The following is a 14892-nucleotide window of genomic DNA, read 5'->3' as shown; positions in this document are numbered from 1 at the left end:
AGCTCTTCCAAATGTTCTTGTTCGTTGTATTCACTGGTTTGAGGTGGCATTTTCTTCCCAGGCGTTGGTTTGTATATGAATAAATACCGCCTTCTCATTTACCATAGTTAAAATTTGGCACCAGTTGTTCGATTATACACCATGTATATATAATTTGGTATCTTTCGCGTCTTCTCTCGAGACTGTACATATTGAGGTGTTTGAGCTTCTCCCAATAATTCAAATTGGGTTAAAGTTGGATCCCTTTTATAAAGGAATTTTGCAGATACTCCAGTTCTTGCATCAGGGATCGCTTTGTAGGACAGGGGCGGATACAGGAATTTTTATCACTGTGTGAAAATTCTGGTTTACCCCGATTTTCCAATATAATCCCGATTTTTGAATCTGATAATTGAAGGAATACTCTACCCCATCGCTGCATGCCACACATATGTATATAATATCTTTGATTCACTCTATTTATAAGAGCACAGAATCATAGTTTCAAAAAATGTCCTCATGTTAGTTTATGTTCTTGTAAAAAACTTTAGATCAGACTCAGAAAGAGAGTAAACTTCGTGATTTGTTTACACAAAAATCGCGATAGTGTGAAGGGTATGAAAAAGTGGTTTCACACAGTCTGAAAGAATGAAAATTCGTGAAAAGTATGCAAAACTATTTAATTATCCTCACGAAATTCTGCCAAAATAACAAGATGAATGTGACTCCTTCAGAGAACTTATTACGATGGAGAGTCTCTCTCACACAAACAAAAGTTTCTTTGACGTCATTTTGAACACAGAAAGCGAAACGTATCAACAGATGTACCTTTTGAACATTTTGTGTACAGAAAGCATTTACATTTCTTTGAAAGAACAAAGTATTTTTTCTACAAGAAAAAATCTATAGAAAACAATTTTAGTGTTTTTATTTTTTCGAATCTCGAGAAAATTGAGTGTGTGAATTCACCACGTTCACATACCCTGTATCCGCCCCTGTAGGAGACCATAGCTGGGAGCAGTATTCCAGATGTTAAAGTACCAATGTCTTCCAAAGAGTGATCATTACTGATTTATCTCTGGACTTGAAGGTTCTGTATATCCAGGCACTTATACCCTTGACTATGTCAGTGATCGTTTGAATGTGCATTTCATATGACAGGTTGTTTGAGAGTAGGATACCCAGGTCTTTCACTGCACTTTTTATTTCGATTGGCTGCTGTACATCTGTTCTTTCAGTTGTTCATTTTTTCTGTATGCAATGTGTTCAAACTTTTTTCCATTGATATCCATATTGTTGATTGATGTCAAGTCATAGACAATGTCTAGATCATCTTGAAGCAAGATATTGCCTTCATAAGTCTTGTGTCATCAGCAAAAGATGAGAGGATGGAATGTTTAATCTTTTCGTTGCTTTGTAGAATTTTACTGGGGAAAACAATAAATTCAGCACACACGAGAGAAACTCAGGCAGTCATCTGAGCTTTAGACACAATCATTTGTTTTATGAAAGGCTGGTAAAAACCCCTGCCATATTTTGATCGAATAATGTATACTATTTTTTGAAAAAGTCCAAAACCACGTCGTTATAAAAAATCGCTTCCCTGCTAAATTTTCGCGACAACTTTTAGTCACGTGACTAAAGTGCCTATTTAAAGTATTTTTGAGCCCAAATTTAAATATCTGGTTAATTAAAAAAAAATGATAGCAGTTCTGTTTTTCCTCAAACCCCCAGGAAAAGTTATTTTGCCGACTTAGGCGGCAATCACAAATATCTTCTCTCAAGAATTGAGTAGAATTAAGTCAGTGAGTCTGTAAATTTGTCGGAATTTTTCTACGATGGCCCCTAAGTTTCGCAGAAGTGCGCAGTGTCACTTGAGCCTTCTGGGGCATTGACCCTAGGCAGTTCTAGTTCACAAATTTGAATTGCAGAATTGCAGTGTAGAATTGGTACCGTGAGTGGTCCTAAATGCGACAGCCCTGCCTAAATCCGACGTGGTCTTTCACAAAGATACAAACTAAAATAAAAAAAACCTTTTGCTGTGACGCAACAAAAATACCAAAGTATCAACTAAACTGGGAAATTTGATACAGTAAACCAGTTGAACCAAATAATTAACAATAATTGCTTCTTATACGAAACATAATTTTTTTTGCAATTATGTCAAACATCATAAATGACAATAACCAGACGGTGTCAATAGACCTTTTTTCAAAGAGGACGTCCTGTTGAATAATTATGTAGTCCAGCCATAAAAACAATGATAGAGCCATGCATAATTACTGTATCATGCATATTGTAATAATTATGCATGGTTTTATCCTTGTTTTTCTGCTGGACTACATAATTATTCAACAGGGTGGCCTCTTTGAAAAAAGGTCTATCGAACAACTTCGAACAAAAATCGCAGTCGAACCAATTGAACATAATCGAACGCGATCGAATAATTGCGATTCGATTGTCGAACGTAATCGAATCTCAATCGAACGGCCGATTCCTGGGTAATATTCGATTGTGTTCGATTGCGTTTGAGTAAGGTTAGATTGGTTCGATTGATAGTTGAACTATGTTCGATTGTCATTTGCATTCGAATAATGTTTGATTTCGTTTGATTAGGATTATGTTTGATGAGTTTGATTAAATTAAATTGGATCACTCCGTTAGGGCTTTTTAGCGGGCGGCCGAGTGCTTAAGTATCGTACCAAAGTGAATAAAATCTAATATAATTGAATCAATCGAACGTAATCGAATACAATCGAACGTAATCGAAGCAATCGAACAGCAAATCCTGGGTAATATTCGATTGCGATTCGATTGCGTTCGACAATCGAATTGCAATTATTCGATTGCGTTCAATTGATTCGGCGTTCGATTCGTTCGATTGACACCGTCTGGCAATAATAAAAGGTATACATTCAGACTTTTACAATTCACACTTTTTAATTACATTATTGACATTTTGACATAATAGATAGCCATCTTGTTAGATGTTATGAATTTGTTTTGAGAATTCTTGCAATAGTTTTTTGTTCAACTTGGAGAAAGAGTGCTGTAAACATAGAATTTTTTTTAATAACCTTTATTTGGGGGGTCGGAATTTAGGCAGGGCTGTCGGATTTAGGACCACTCACGGTACAAATTCTAAATATGCATTCCCATAGATTTTGTACGAGAGGTTAGAGCTACTACTGATGAAACAGCAAAAACACTATAAAATTTACCAAAACAACTCATTTCCATGGACGGACCAAAAATGCTGCTTTAAGCTATTATAAAGAAGCAAGCAGCAAGCGCTCTTGACAAAAAAATATATGAGATAAACAGCAATAAACAGCAAATAAAAATGTCATAAAAATTTGATACAAACCTAGTTGTGTAATGCAATTATTTCTTGAGTTATGCAAAGATGGACACAAAATAAAAAACGTTATTTTCCTCTTTTTTTCCATTTTTTGCTTCTTCGACAAATTTTTACCAGCACCACAGCTTGTCTACCCTTTTGAATTTGAGGGGAATTTCCCTATCGACACCGCGGGTTCTATTTTTCCCGCCAAAACCGTTATTTTAATCCATATTTTTAAATCCAGCATATTCATTCCAGAAATCATAACCTGATAACAGCTGTTCATAATTTTCTTACGTGCACGGTAAACCTCTAAAGGCACTTGAAAATTATACATCCGAGGAAAATACTCCTCCCGCGGAAAATTTTACAACAAGAATCTTGTTGTGCGCCAGGAAGTCAAAAACTGATACGGCGCCGCCCTATTCATAAATACAATCACGCAACTTTGTTGTCATCCCCAGTCCTTTTAGACGAACGCGGTCATTACGATTTCGAGATTGCATATTCGTCAGATTGTATGTTTTCACCCATCCCTATAGAGCTTCAGCGTGGTGGGCAGAAAACAACCACAATCTGATCTCAGGTTAAGAAATCACGACCCGTAATAATGCGAGTGACACAAATTTTACAATTTAGTGCATTGTGTGTGGTGGTTTTGCGGACCATAATTCTAGTAGTTTTCATATATCTTAGTGAATTGTTTTTTGAAACTCCTCCTAGAAATTTTCTAAGAGTGAAAAAAGGTACCCAGCAGTTCGAACAAATTGACACATAGTTGACCGAAGAGTCTTCTCCTTTATTACAATACCTTCAAGAGCAGCCGCCGGCAGATTTTTTTGAAATATCTGTTCTTTTTTTCCAGGAGAGTAAATTCCTCAAAACACCCAGGTAAAATCCAGGGGTCGCCTTCTTAAAGACATCTTAAATTAAACACATTTTAAGGAAAAACAGATACAATTTTCCAGCGGACAATCTGTTCAAAAAATCCAGGAGCTAAATTGTGAAAAACGCAACCAGATGGCAGATTTTTTTCCAGGGAGCTTCATAATTTTCTTAAAAGGTCTCATTTTCTAGGATTATTTTAATTTTCTTAGAGAATAGCTGTTATATTTTTCCAGGAGCATAATATTTCTAGAGAACAGATATAATTTTCCAGGAATCCCATTTTTTCCATGAACAGATGATATAATCCAGGAGAGCCCAGGATACAGAACAGATAGTTTTTTCCAGGAGAAAGGGACCTCAAGATCAGATATTTCATACTTCCTAGCCTCTTGTACCTTTTGTAAGAAACCTAACCAAATTTCAAATGCGATTATCTAATCTAAGCTATGGATTAACGGCTGGTTAAAGGAAAATAGCTGAAATAGCAACAAAGTATTATTCCAAAATGAAAAGGAAAAGTAAACTTAAAAATCATGTGTTTTTTTTCAATTTGGTGCATTGAATATAAATTTTTGCTTTATAATGAAAAAATAATTATTCGGTAATATCCCAATATTATTTCCAACACAGTTAGCCATTACACCTTAGCCATTATGTAGGGTGAAAATGAGCTAGAATGCTAGGCAACTTAAAGCTTGAGCCGAAAGTTGGCGTTTCTTATAACAATCACAATAACAAACCCAAGACGTTTCATGAGCGTAGTCTTAAAAAAGTGCAATTTTACCACTCAGAATTCGAATTTCCTGTGGAAATCATGTCTGTACAGAATAAATAAAATACTGACTGGAATATATTTGGATTTTATTGCACTTAATAATTCATTTTTGATATTGTCTCCAGGGTATACATATTAGAATGATAAATTAATGAAAAAACACGTATTTTAAATGAGACAAAAATTTGAAAATTCCTAACAACATTTTTGAAATAGATCGAGGTATAAAAAAATTAAGCATAAACAAATAACTGGAAATACAGTCAATAAATAGAAATTTTTTACCATGAAAAACGTACAAAATAAAAAGAGAAGGTTAGACCAAACTAATGCAAAAAGAATGTTCCCTAAAAGAGACGAAACCGGGTCATACCTCGAGTAGAGCGCATGGAGTTACCTTTGCTCTTCCTTATCTTACCTTAATAGCTGGACCATCAAAGGCAAGGGGGGATTGGTCTCTAAATACCGACACCATCTTGAAGTAATTGTCTTTGTTTTTATTTCTTTAATAAGAATACAAAAATTTGAAAAAAGGCTCGGAGATGCTTAGGATACTGAAAAATGCTTGCAAGGATGTTAATATCCCAAGCAAGATTTTAGGGGATTTCTGAAAATCCGTATACTCCCAGTCAAAAACAGGCAAAATCAGGATACACCAATTTCATTTCTAAACGTAAAGAAAGCCTTGTCCAGATAATATTACCTTTAGCAGTAATATATATCTGACTGAAGTATTGCCCATCCCTATCTTTGACGTCATCTACCCAAATGAGAGATCTAGCCATCAAACTGAAAAATTTATAAAAACGATAAAAATGAAAAAAACAAAAACAAAACATGAACAAGAAATTGTAAAAAATAAGTGAAGAAATTGATTGTAAACAAAATTTAATCATTCTTGACGATTGATTGGTAATAATCGGCTAACACTTTCCAAGCGGTAGGTGCCATGAAGCCATCTGGTGGAGTATCACCATTTCTGGCAAAAGCTCTCATCTTAGTACCAGAAATAAATTCAAATTCTTCCTTCTTTTCTGGATCAAAAAATGTCATTTGATGTTTTACTTTATTGTAAGCAGCAACTTTGAAAGGAACAATCTCTAACTGAACGAGACCAGGAGCCATGGTGAGGACCTTACGTCCGTGTGTGGCATCGTACAGATCCCCAGGTTGGTCAGGATGTCCCATACCGGCTGGATCACGACCAACAATGTAGAATGTAGCTCCTGCGGCAATTCGTGCTTTGCAATGCCATTGGACTTCTGTTGGGCCAGCATACATCATTGGAGACGGAAAGATAGCTGAAATATGAAATTAAAAGAGGATTTAATAAACTAGTCATTAATTCTGGGCAGCAGAAAACCATACAGAGTAAATTCCCAAGATCGAATTTAGACTAATCACATCACAGATTACACTATGACTATGAAGTATATGTACACGCTTTTTATAAGGATATAGATAAAAGGGAAAGTAAGCAGGTAAGTAACAAGTTAAGATTAAATAGATTGAAATCTGGTTAAAAGACCTCTGAGACATGCATTAACGATGAAACAGAGTTTTGGAGTTTTTTACACATTAGAGTGAAAAAAACAAAACAAATAACCACACCACTGAAATCATTAGAAGCTCTTGAGATTTCTTCAAAATTCTTTGGGTATATAAACGCTGTGATGGAGAAATATCAAAATATCTAATCATGCAGCTTTAACTCAGTTGGCTGACAATAAGAGGCCACCTACCTAAGACAGTAGACTCTGGATCTAATACACCTTCTTTCAAGACCGCCAAATGCTGCTTAATACGAATTGGCAAAGGTACGTCATCATTTTTAGTCCAACCACCCAAAGGATGTAAAAGTAAGACCGGTTTTTTGTAACCACGTTCAACCAAGTTCCGTTTGGTGTCTCGCATCAAAAGGGCGTGTCCGTTGTGCACAGGATTACGTAATTGGAAAGCGAACACAGCATCCGCCTTCATTTCAGCAAATTTCTTGCGAAGTTGGTTTGGTTTCAATCGATATTCATCAAGACCATCGTTCCATTCAATTTTACCTAAAGAAAAAACATAAAAAATTTTTCAATATTAAAATTTCTGTATTTCTCATATATATTACTTTAACGTACAAAAGAAGAAGAAAAGAAAGACTGCTCCATAAACAACCAATTGAGGTTATAAAGCACATGTTCTAAACACCCCCACTGGAAAAATGGCTCAAAAGATTGTCAATGGTAAGAAAAATGTGATCCCCTTAGAAAGGTCACTTAAATTTCATCCCAATTGGGGAGGGCATTGTAATTTTGGGAAGCTAATAAGACAGTATATAGTGCAAAGTTCCCACTAATTAAAAACGATAAAAGCGATTTCCCATCAGTAGCTCTTTGATTTTATCATTATGGGCTAAATAATTTCCGCCGAGTCACTACGACAGAAGTTTTAAAGCCTAGTAATTATATTCGACTAAAATTCAAGAACCAGTTAAAAATCACCACAAATCAATCAACTTACCTAAGACACGTAATTTGCCACCAACACACCAATCACCTGCAGCTAAAATCATTTCAATATGAGGTTGTTTCACGCTTCGTGTACCGAATTGTCGACAACATCTCTCCTCTTTACGATGTGGGAAGAACTCTGTTTCACCGAGGATGGCTACACGACGACCGTCATATTCAAGTGCGATTTCTCCTGTTAGAAGGAAAACAACATTTAAACAGTAAGTTGTCTAGTAAAACCATTCGGCTCAGCTTGCGCAAAGACCAAAAGCTGAAACATAACCTTGTTTCAAGTTTATTGGACACATTCGCTTCGTGTACCGGGTGCACCAAAAAAAAGTATACAGGTTTGTCGAGATATTGTGAGGTTCAGGATTTTCATTTTTTGTTCATTCTTTTTTTATTGTATAAAGGATGCTCTAACTTGAATTTTGAGCTATCATACATAAAGTTTGAAAAAGTAGTTCGAAAGTTATTTCCAAAAAACTGACTTTTTTTCCACGTCGAAATTTCGAAAAATCATTAAAAACAGCGAGCAAACTTCTGTTGTCCGAAGACAACATGAGAGCGACTGTATTCACTTCATTGTAAAACAAAAGCTTACCTTTATTCTCCAGTGATTCTTTTAGTTCAGTAGTGACAGGTAATACAATGGGAACTGATTGATTGATATTATCTGAATCTTGTAAACAATTGAAATGAAGCGTCTGTAGATATTCGCGCTCATACATAAACCCTTCCAAGGGTGACGCCCAACCTTCAGCTAACACCTGAAGCCATTGCATGTCAACTTTATTGATAGGGAGACTGGGTAATGATTCAGCGATCACTTTTTGTTCGTGTAACTCGTCATCATTGACAAAGAGTTCACGGACTTCGTTGATGACTGTGAGAGGTACAATGTGATTCTTCTCCAGTAATTTCACAATCTCTTGGACGCATTCATCAATGCTTTGTTGGCCAGCTTTCAAAACAAGCTCTGGATTGCTCGGTGCTTGATACGGTGAATCGATACCGGTAAATCCTTTAATGACGCCGTCTCTGGCCTTCTTATACAGACCTTTCACGTCGCGCGTCTCGCATACGTTTAACGGCGTATCGACGTAGCACTCGAAGAACGGGAGGCCAGCTTCTTCATGCAATTTACGTGCTTTCAAACGATCTTTTTCGTAAGGTGAAATAAAACTGGACAAACAAACTATACCAGCGTCGGCAAATAATTTAGCAACTTCCCCGACACGACGGATATTTTCTTCACGGTCTTCAGGGGAAAACCCTAAATTTTTATTGAGACCAGTTCTCATGTTATCCCCATCCAGACCATAGGTTGGAATTCCCCTTAAACATAAATATTCTTCTAGTGCGAAACTGATAGTTGTCTTTCCAGCTCCCGATAAACCTATAGACAGATAGTTTAATAGAAAGAATAAAAAGACGAAGATTGGAACCTGAGATCGAATAATTTGGAATTGGATTAGTTTAATTGCAAAGTTCAATCAAGTCGGTGAGATAGGTGTGTTAATCGTAATGATGTGTTCAACTTACAACCTTTGAAAATATCAGAAAACAAAGGCTAATTCTTATAAAATTTACATTTCAAATCGAACCGAAGTCGGGAAAAATTGAAATTTAATAATCCAAAAGGATTGATGGATTAAAAGTATATATAAATGAATTATCACTGTTTACCTGTAAACCAAATAGTACATCCCCTAAAACCATGTGACTGACCCAACACTTGTCCACGTTTCTTGCGTGTCACGTGACCTTTTTGAAAGACCACATTGGTGGCTTTGTTTGCAATACCCAATGAACTGCTTGGCTCGTTGTTCGCTGATGCCATGATTCAATCGGACTATACGACTGTGTAATTTCAATATTATTTTTGTTTGAATGATTTAATTATTTGGTCTATAATAGAAAGGAAAAAATATGATTCTCGTGTTGCTGTCTATTATCTAGGCCCAATCTCATAAAAAATAAATTAGATTTTTAGAACGTAGACTTTAAATTAAGATTTCAAAGGAAAAGATGTGACTGTGTGCTTTTACTTTATACTTGATACGAAAGTCTTTTATCAGTTTCTAAAGACATTCACCGATGGGCACCAATAAGGAAGTGGTGCCCTGAATATTTGCTTACAAACAAAACAATAGACTTTTTTTTAATTTCTCTCGTGTCCAATACTAGCCAATGAGTGTATCAATAATCGAAATTCCCTTTTCCTTTTTGAGTTCAATCTTGTTTAATTTACACATTAACAATGATTAGTATTATTGATGCTTTGCATACCAATCAGTTTAAATTAAGAAAGCGATGTTAATTAAGCCAATTTTGAATTTTGAATAAAGGAAATTATTTGCACAAGAATCTTCAGTGTTAAGTACTTAACAATCATGTTAACAAGTCTAGGAAAGTAGCTGTGCCCAAACTATATTTATCATCATAATAACATAGAACTTAGTCTGCTTTTTTGAAAGACCGATCGTGCTCTTCACATGCCATTCCTTCCTATAAGAATATACATGTGATGAAATTAGATCAAATTTTCCAAAAAATGAAGAATATACCAGAATATTACCATCATGAAATGTGGCAAATAAACCTATTTTGACACCAATTACTAACTTCCTACTGTAAATGGCCAATTATTCCCCGTTATTGTTCAGAACTTTCACAGAAACATGGAAATACATAAAAAAGAAGTATAATTTATTCAAAGTGTTAGAGCTTCCATAAAATTACTGAGAACAAGTGATACTTTTATGGACCTACCTGGTTATGCATTTAACATATTTATAATTGATATCTACTTGACGTGATCATTAAGCAATCATTCAGAACACAAATATTAAAGATCTATTAAAATTAGTCAATTGTTTCTTATAAAAAAAAACATTTAGAAACTAAAATTTCATGCTCTTGAAATATTCTTTCATATTCAAGACTTCGTGAGCAAAAAAAACATTCATCTCGTCAAAAAATTGACCAATTTGGCTAAGAACATTAATTTATGCTTATTAATATTGATTCTTATAGATAAAGATGCGTTTTTGAGCTGAAAAATTCTTTTTTTACAAAAATCTGCTTGAGCCATCTTTTACCTAATTTCACGCAAAAAATTCCAATATTTCAAAGTCCAAAAAACTCTTTTTTTGGACGTTTTTTAGCTGAAATTTACCCCAAAAATTTTTTCTCAAAAATCGAGATCTGTCACATTCGAGGGTTTATAGTTATGCATCTTTGTGCAAAAAATCATAAAGAATAAAACAGCCAATCTCGAGAAAAGCTAATACCTAAGTTATTGATAATGTGCTTATAAAAAAATATCGAATTTGGCCATTTTTTCCATAAAAACACGCCAAGCAAACAAAATTTCCTGTCTAAACACACATATTCTTCAAAACTAAGCCCTCATGAGCAAAAAAAACATCTACTTCATAAAAGAAATTGAGTAATTTGACTAAGAACATTGATGTATGCTTATTAATAGTGATTCTTATAGATAAACATGCGTTTTTTGAGCCAACAAACTTTTTTTGCAAAAATCTGCTTGGCCATCTTTTACCTATGATGGTACCCTACTTTCATACAAAAAATCAGAAAAAATTAATGATGCAATTTTTTACAAAGTCCAAAAAAACCCATTTTTTAGCCGTTTTTTAGCCCAAATTTGCTCAAAAACATTTTTTTTCGAAATTCGGGCTCCGTCACATTCGAGGGTTTATAGCTACACATCTTTGTGCAAAAAATCAGAAAAAACTAATGAGCCAATCTCGAGAAAAGTTGGTAACGAACGAACAAACGAACGAACAAACGAACGAACGGACGAACAGAGGTTAATTTATAGGACCTCCACCGGGGTAGGTCCAAAAAGATTGTTTAAAGGAGCAAAATAGAGTAATTTAAAAAAGCTAAAATATTACGTTTATTAAGCATTAAAATGTAAAACCAGTTGACTCATCACCAATCTAGATATGACTTATATTTCAACGTTCTACTGTTACCAAAGTTGTAATATCGGAAAATCTCGTTGATTCTATTTAAAAAAAACTTGCACATGGCCACGTCTACAAAAATATGTCATACAAATGCATTCTTTAACGTTTATCTATGTTCGTGTGCTAGCAGCTTTAAATGTATTTGAAATCAATAATAAGATCTCTTATACCGTTAGAGGTATTAACAAAAGATAGATACCACACAATGGAACGAGAGTAGATGTATTTGATAAGTAATTATATAAAGAGTAAGAAATAAAAAAACAAAACAGGAAAGACACAGAGATGCTATAAACGCAATACCGCCGACAGGATTTTTCAAAAAGAAGAAGCCATACCGGTCGGCATCGACTCAGAAAAGCGTCCAGGGAAAGATGAAAAACTTGGCTGTCTTTTTTGTCACATGTTAGCAACGTCACTATATTTTGCTGTCAGTCACAGGTAACATCAATTTGATACAAAAAAATGATTGCCCAGGAGAGTATGAGTAATCTTAGACTAATAGTTCATAGGTAAGAAAAAAGAGGTTTATTTGAAAATAAAAATCAATGCCTATTCCAAAATCATATTTATCAAATATGAATTGGAAAAGCCGAATTATTTCAAAATGTACAAATTTATAAATATCTTTTTCCATATAAAAAGAAAGAACTGTTTATTCTAAACAACATTTCTCCGAATTTCAAGTTCTTCCAGTATGTTAACCGAGTTAAAAATATACTCAATATGTAGAAAAAAGGTCTCAAGCACCATTTTCACTGAAGTACTGTGGACAATATTGACGAAAACTCCACTTTTATGCTTACTTATCGAAAAAATTGATAATGGCAATTAATTTCATTTAAATGGACTAATCAACATGTAAACATCTGATAATAACAAAAGTTGCAACTTTCCTTTTTTAAATTACAATTACAAATTACCGCAAGCTCATTTACAAAGTGATCAGCACAATACAGCTTATTCTTTCCTTAAAAATCTTTAAAAGACGATTGACTTCTTTTAATTTTCGGACGTCGCTTTCTAGTTTTTTGTAAGAACTAACTTTATAGGAACATAAAAGCTTCAATAGCTAAAATATTAAGAAAAAGTTAAGAAGTTTTTAAGACTTTACAAACTGAATATTTTATACACCCAATATTTAGGTAATTGCACAAAAATAGTTATTACAACTAGTCAAAATAAGAACAGGTTAAAAACATATTTTTAGGCTGAAAACTCAAAAAAGTTAAACAGCCGAAGGCTTCCGAATTTGAATGTTCTTTTAAAAAACATGTACTCTGCCTTTTTTAAATCTAGCTGAAATAGGATAAATACAGAACACCTATCGGTACAACTTCATATTTTCCAGGGTTTTTAAGAACAGTGTATTCCATCCAAGTTCATATCAAGTGAGTAGTAAAGCCCGTTTTAATAACTAACAGCCTATTTATTTTGAAGCCAGAATCATCGAAATTCACAAACTAGAAGCATATTGAGCCTTAAAAATTGAGCAAGAGATGAAAATCATCCAGTACAGGTTAATCAAACAAATAAATGATGGAAAAATTTCTGAAATGTTTTTGTTTGTGATTCAATGAATATTATCTCCCAATTATTTTTATTTTGCATAAAGAATAGCAACCCAAAACCAATACATACACATACATCGCAAAAAGTAAAACCGAAAACAAAGTAGTTGACAAACTAATATATAAGTTGAAGATGTTCAAAAAAGTGTGAAGTCAAAATAAGAAGAAAAAAGAGCTATCAACTATTCATTTGATATTGATGAAGTTCATCTTTCACATTTGAAATTCTAAAGAAAAATAGAAAAAAAATTCTCAACGATAATAAAGAGTTCGGGAAAATATGGTTATGACTTATTTATAATTTACAAGTTTCCTTTCTGAAAGAAAAGTCACAGTTGACTTATTTTATGGTTTTTGTATTTTTAACTAAAACACAACACAATATTAGTAGGTCAACCAAAATCCGACCAGTTGTTAACAGCTTAAAAATCATTCTCTTCAAAATGATATATGATAAATGGACTGATGCCCTTTTGAACTTTATTAATAATACCAGAGTGTTTTAAAAGTACAATGTTTGCAATCAGATACTCCTTTCAGTACTTAATAAAGAAGAATGAGAACGTTATTTCAATCAGACAATAAAACTCAAACCTTTCCATCGGCTACGATTTAGAAGATACTAGTTTTTAGGATTACTCACAGAGCTAGTGCTGAAGTTCAAATGAACCATGCTTATATATTACCCGGGGCAACGATGTAAAAATAATAGATAACCAACTACCTCTAGAAGGCACTTCTCCCAAGAGAGCAACCATTGTTTTCCTATTGAAATGAGCACTCCTTAAAAAAGCTCTGTGTGCAGTGCGTGTTATGCTTTTAGCTAGATTTTGACACACTTTTTGACATCCACTGAATTGATAGAAAATTTGAATTGTTATTTACTGCAAATTTTGGAATTTTTTTTAAAAGATAAAGGTACCAATTTTTAGACAAATTGACTACGGATCGGCCTGATACCACTTAATCTTCATCTGGATAAATAAACGCTCATAAAATGCTGTTATCTGAAAAATATATGTGCGATTTTAAAGTGCGATAACTCACGAATGAAAAGTGCATGAAGGTTGCCTGATACAAAATAAACAGATGAATGTTTATAGAACAATAATATCTAATTAAAAAATTCCTTCTGTCAGGCTGCCTATAGGAAAATACCCTTTTTTTAACCCAAATTTTGGAAAAATATACATCACGTGATCGATTCTGTCCAATAGAAGGTTGCAAATGAAGCAAGTTTTTATTTAATTGCTCTTTTTACGATGCAAAATGTCATTAATATTTTTACAACCGTAACACGGATGTTTTTTGAGAATCAAGGCAAGTTGGTTATCTATTATTTTTACATCGTTGCCCGGAGTAAAACCAATGGCATCCATTGCTGGTTAAACAAATTTTATCAAACGATAATTAGAAAAAAGGCAATGCAACAATTAACATACAATAACTTTAGCAAATCCACTTTTAATCTATAATGAAAGACGCGTAATGCAACTCACTGCTCAACCCATGTTCACTTCTTCAAAATGTTTTAATTCGAAGATTCCTTATCAAATATCTTGAACTTATTCTTAAACAGAGCCCTTTGACTGTTGACAAGACAGAAGGGGTACAGTAAGGGTCTAAAATTTCAAAAACATTTATCCTGTTGAGGTAAAAATTTCAAAAAATTTCCTGCATCAGTCCTCTAAATACATTTTTCCTGATTCATCAAAACTTCATTCTTTATTCGGTTATGTGTTAAGTAACCTTGTTATAATTAACTCCTCATGATTCACATATTGCATAATGTTACATTATATAAAACAGCTTTTATGTACATGGATTACATGCATCA

The 14892-nt window shown here is 33.9% G+C and overlaps 1 protein-coding gene across 1 annotated transcript; it reads right to left on the bottom strand.

Moving 5' to 3' along the window:
• Window positions 1-5054: 5054 nt before the first annotated feature.
• LOC136806398 (bifunctional 3'-phosphoadenosine 5'-phosphosulfate synthase-like) lies at window positions 5055-9396 on the bottom strand. The gene is made up of 5 exons (XM_067062965.1): window positions 9173-9396; window positions 8088-8882; window positions 7494-7676; window positions 6728-7039; window positions 5055-6286 (listed from the first exon to the last, which is right to left on the bottom strand). Exons 1-5 carry the CDS (start codon window positions 9324-9326, stop codon window positions 5874-5876), a joined length of 1857 nt encoding a protein of 618 aa, XP_066919066.1. The 5' UTR covers window positions 9327-9396; the 3' UTR covers window positions 5055-5873.
• Between the last annotated feature and the right edge of the window lie 5496 nt (window positions 9397-14892).

The sequence above is a fragment of the Clytia hemisphaerica genome, unplaced genomic scaffold (genome assembly GCF_902728285.1).
Source record: "Clytia hemisphaerica strain Z4C2 unplaced genomic scaffold, Clytia hemisphaerica genome assembly, whole genome shotgun sequence".
Classification (NCBI taxonomy): Eukaryota; Metazoa; Cnidaria; class Hydrozoa; order Leptothecata; family Clytiidae; genus Clytia; species Clytia hemisphaerica.
Note: the sequence above shows the minus strand (reverse complement) of the source record. Positions and strands in the feature narration are given on the sequence as shown.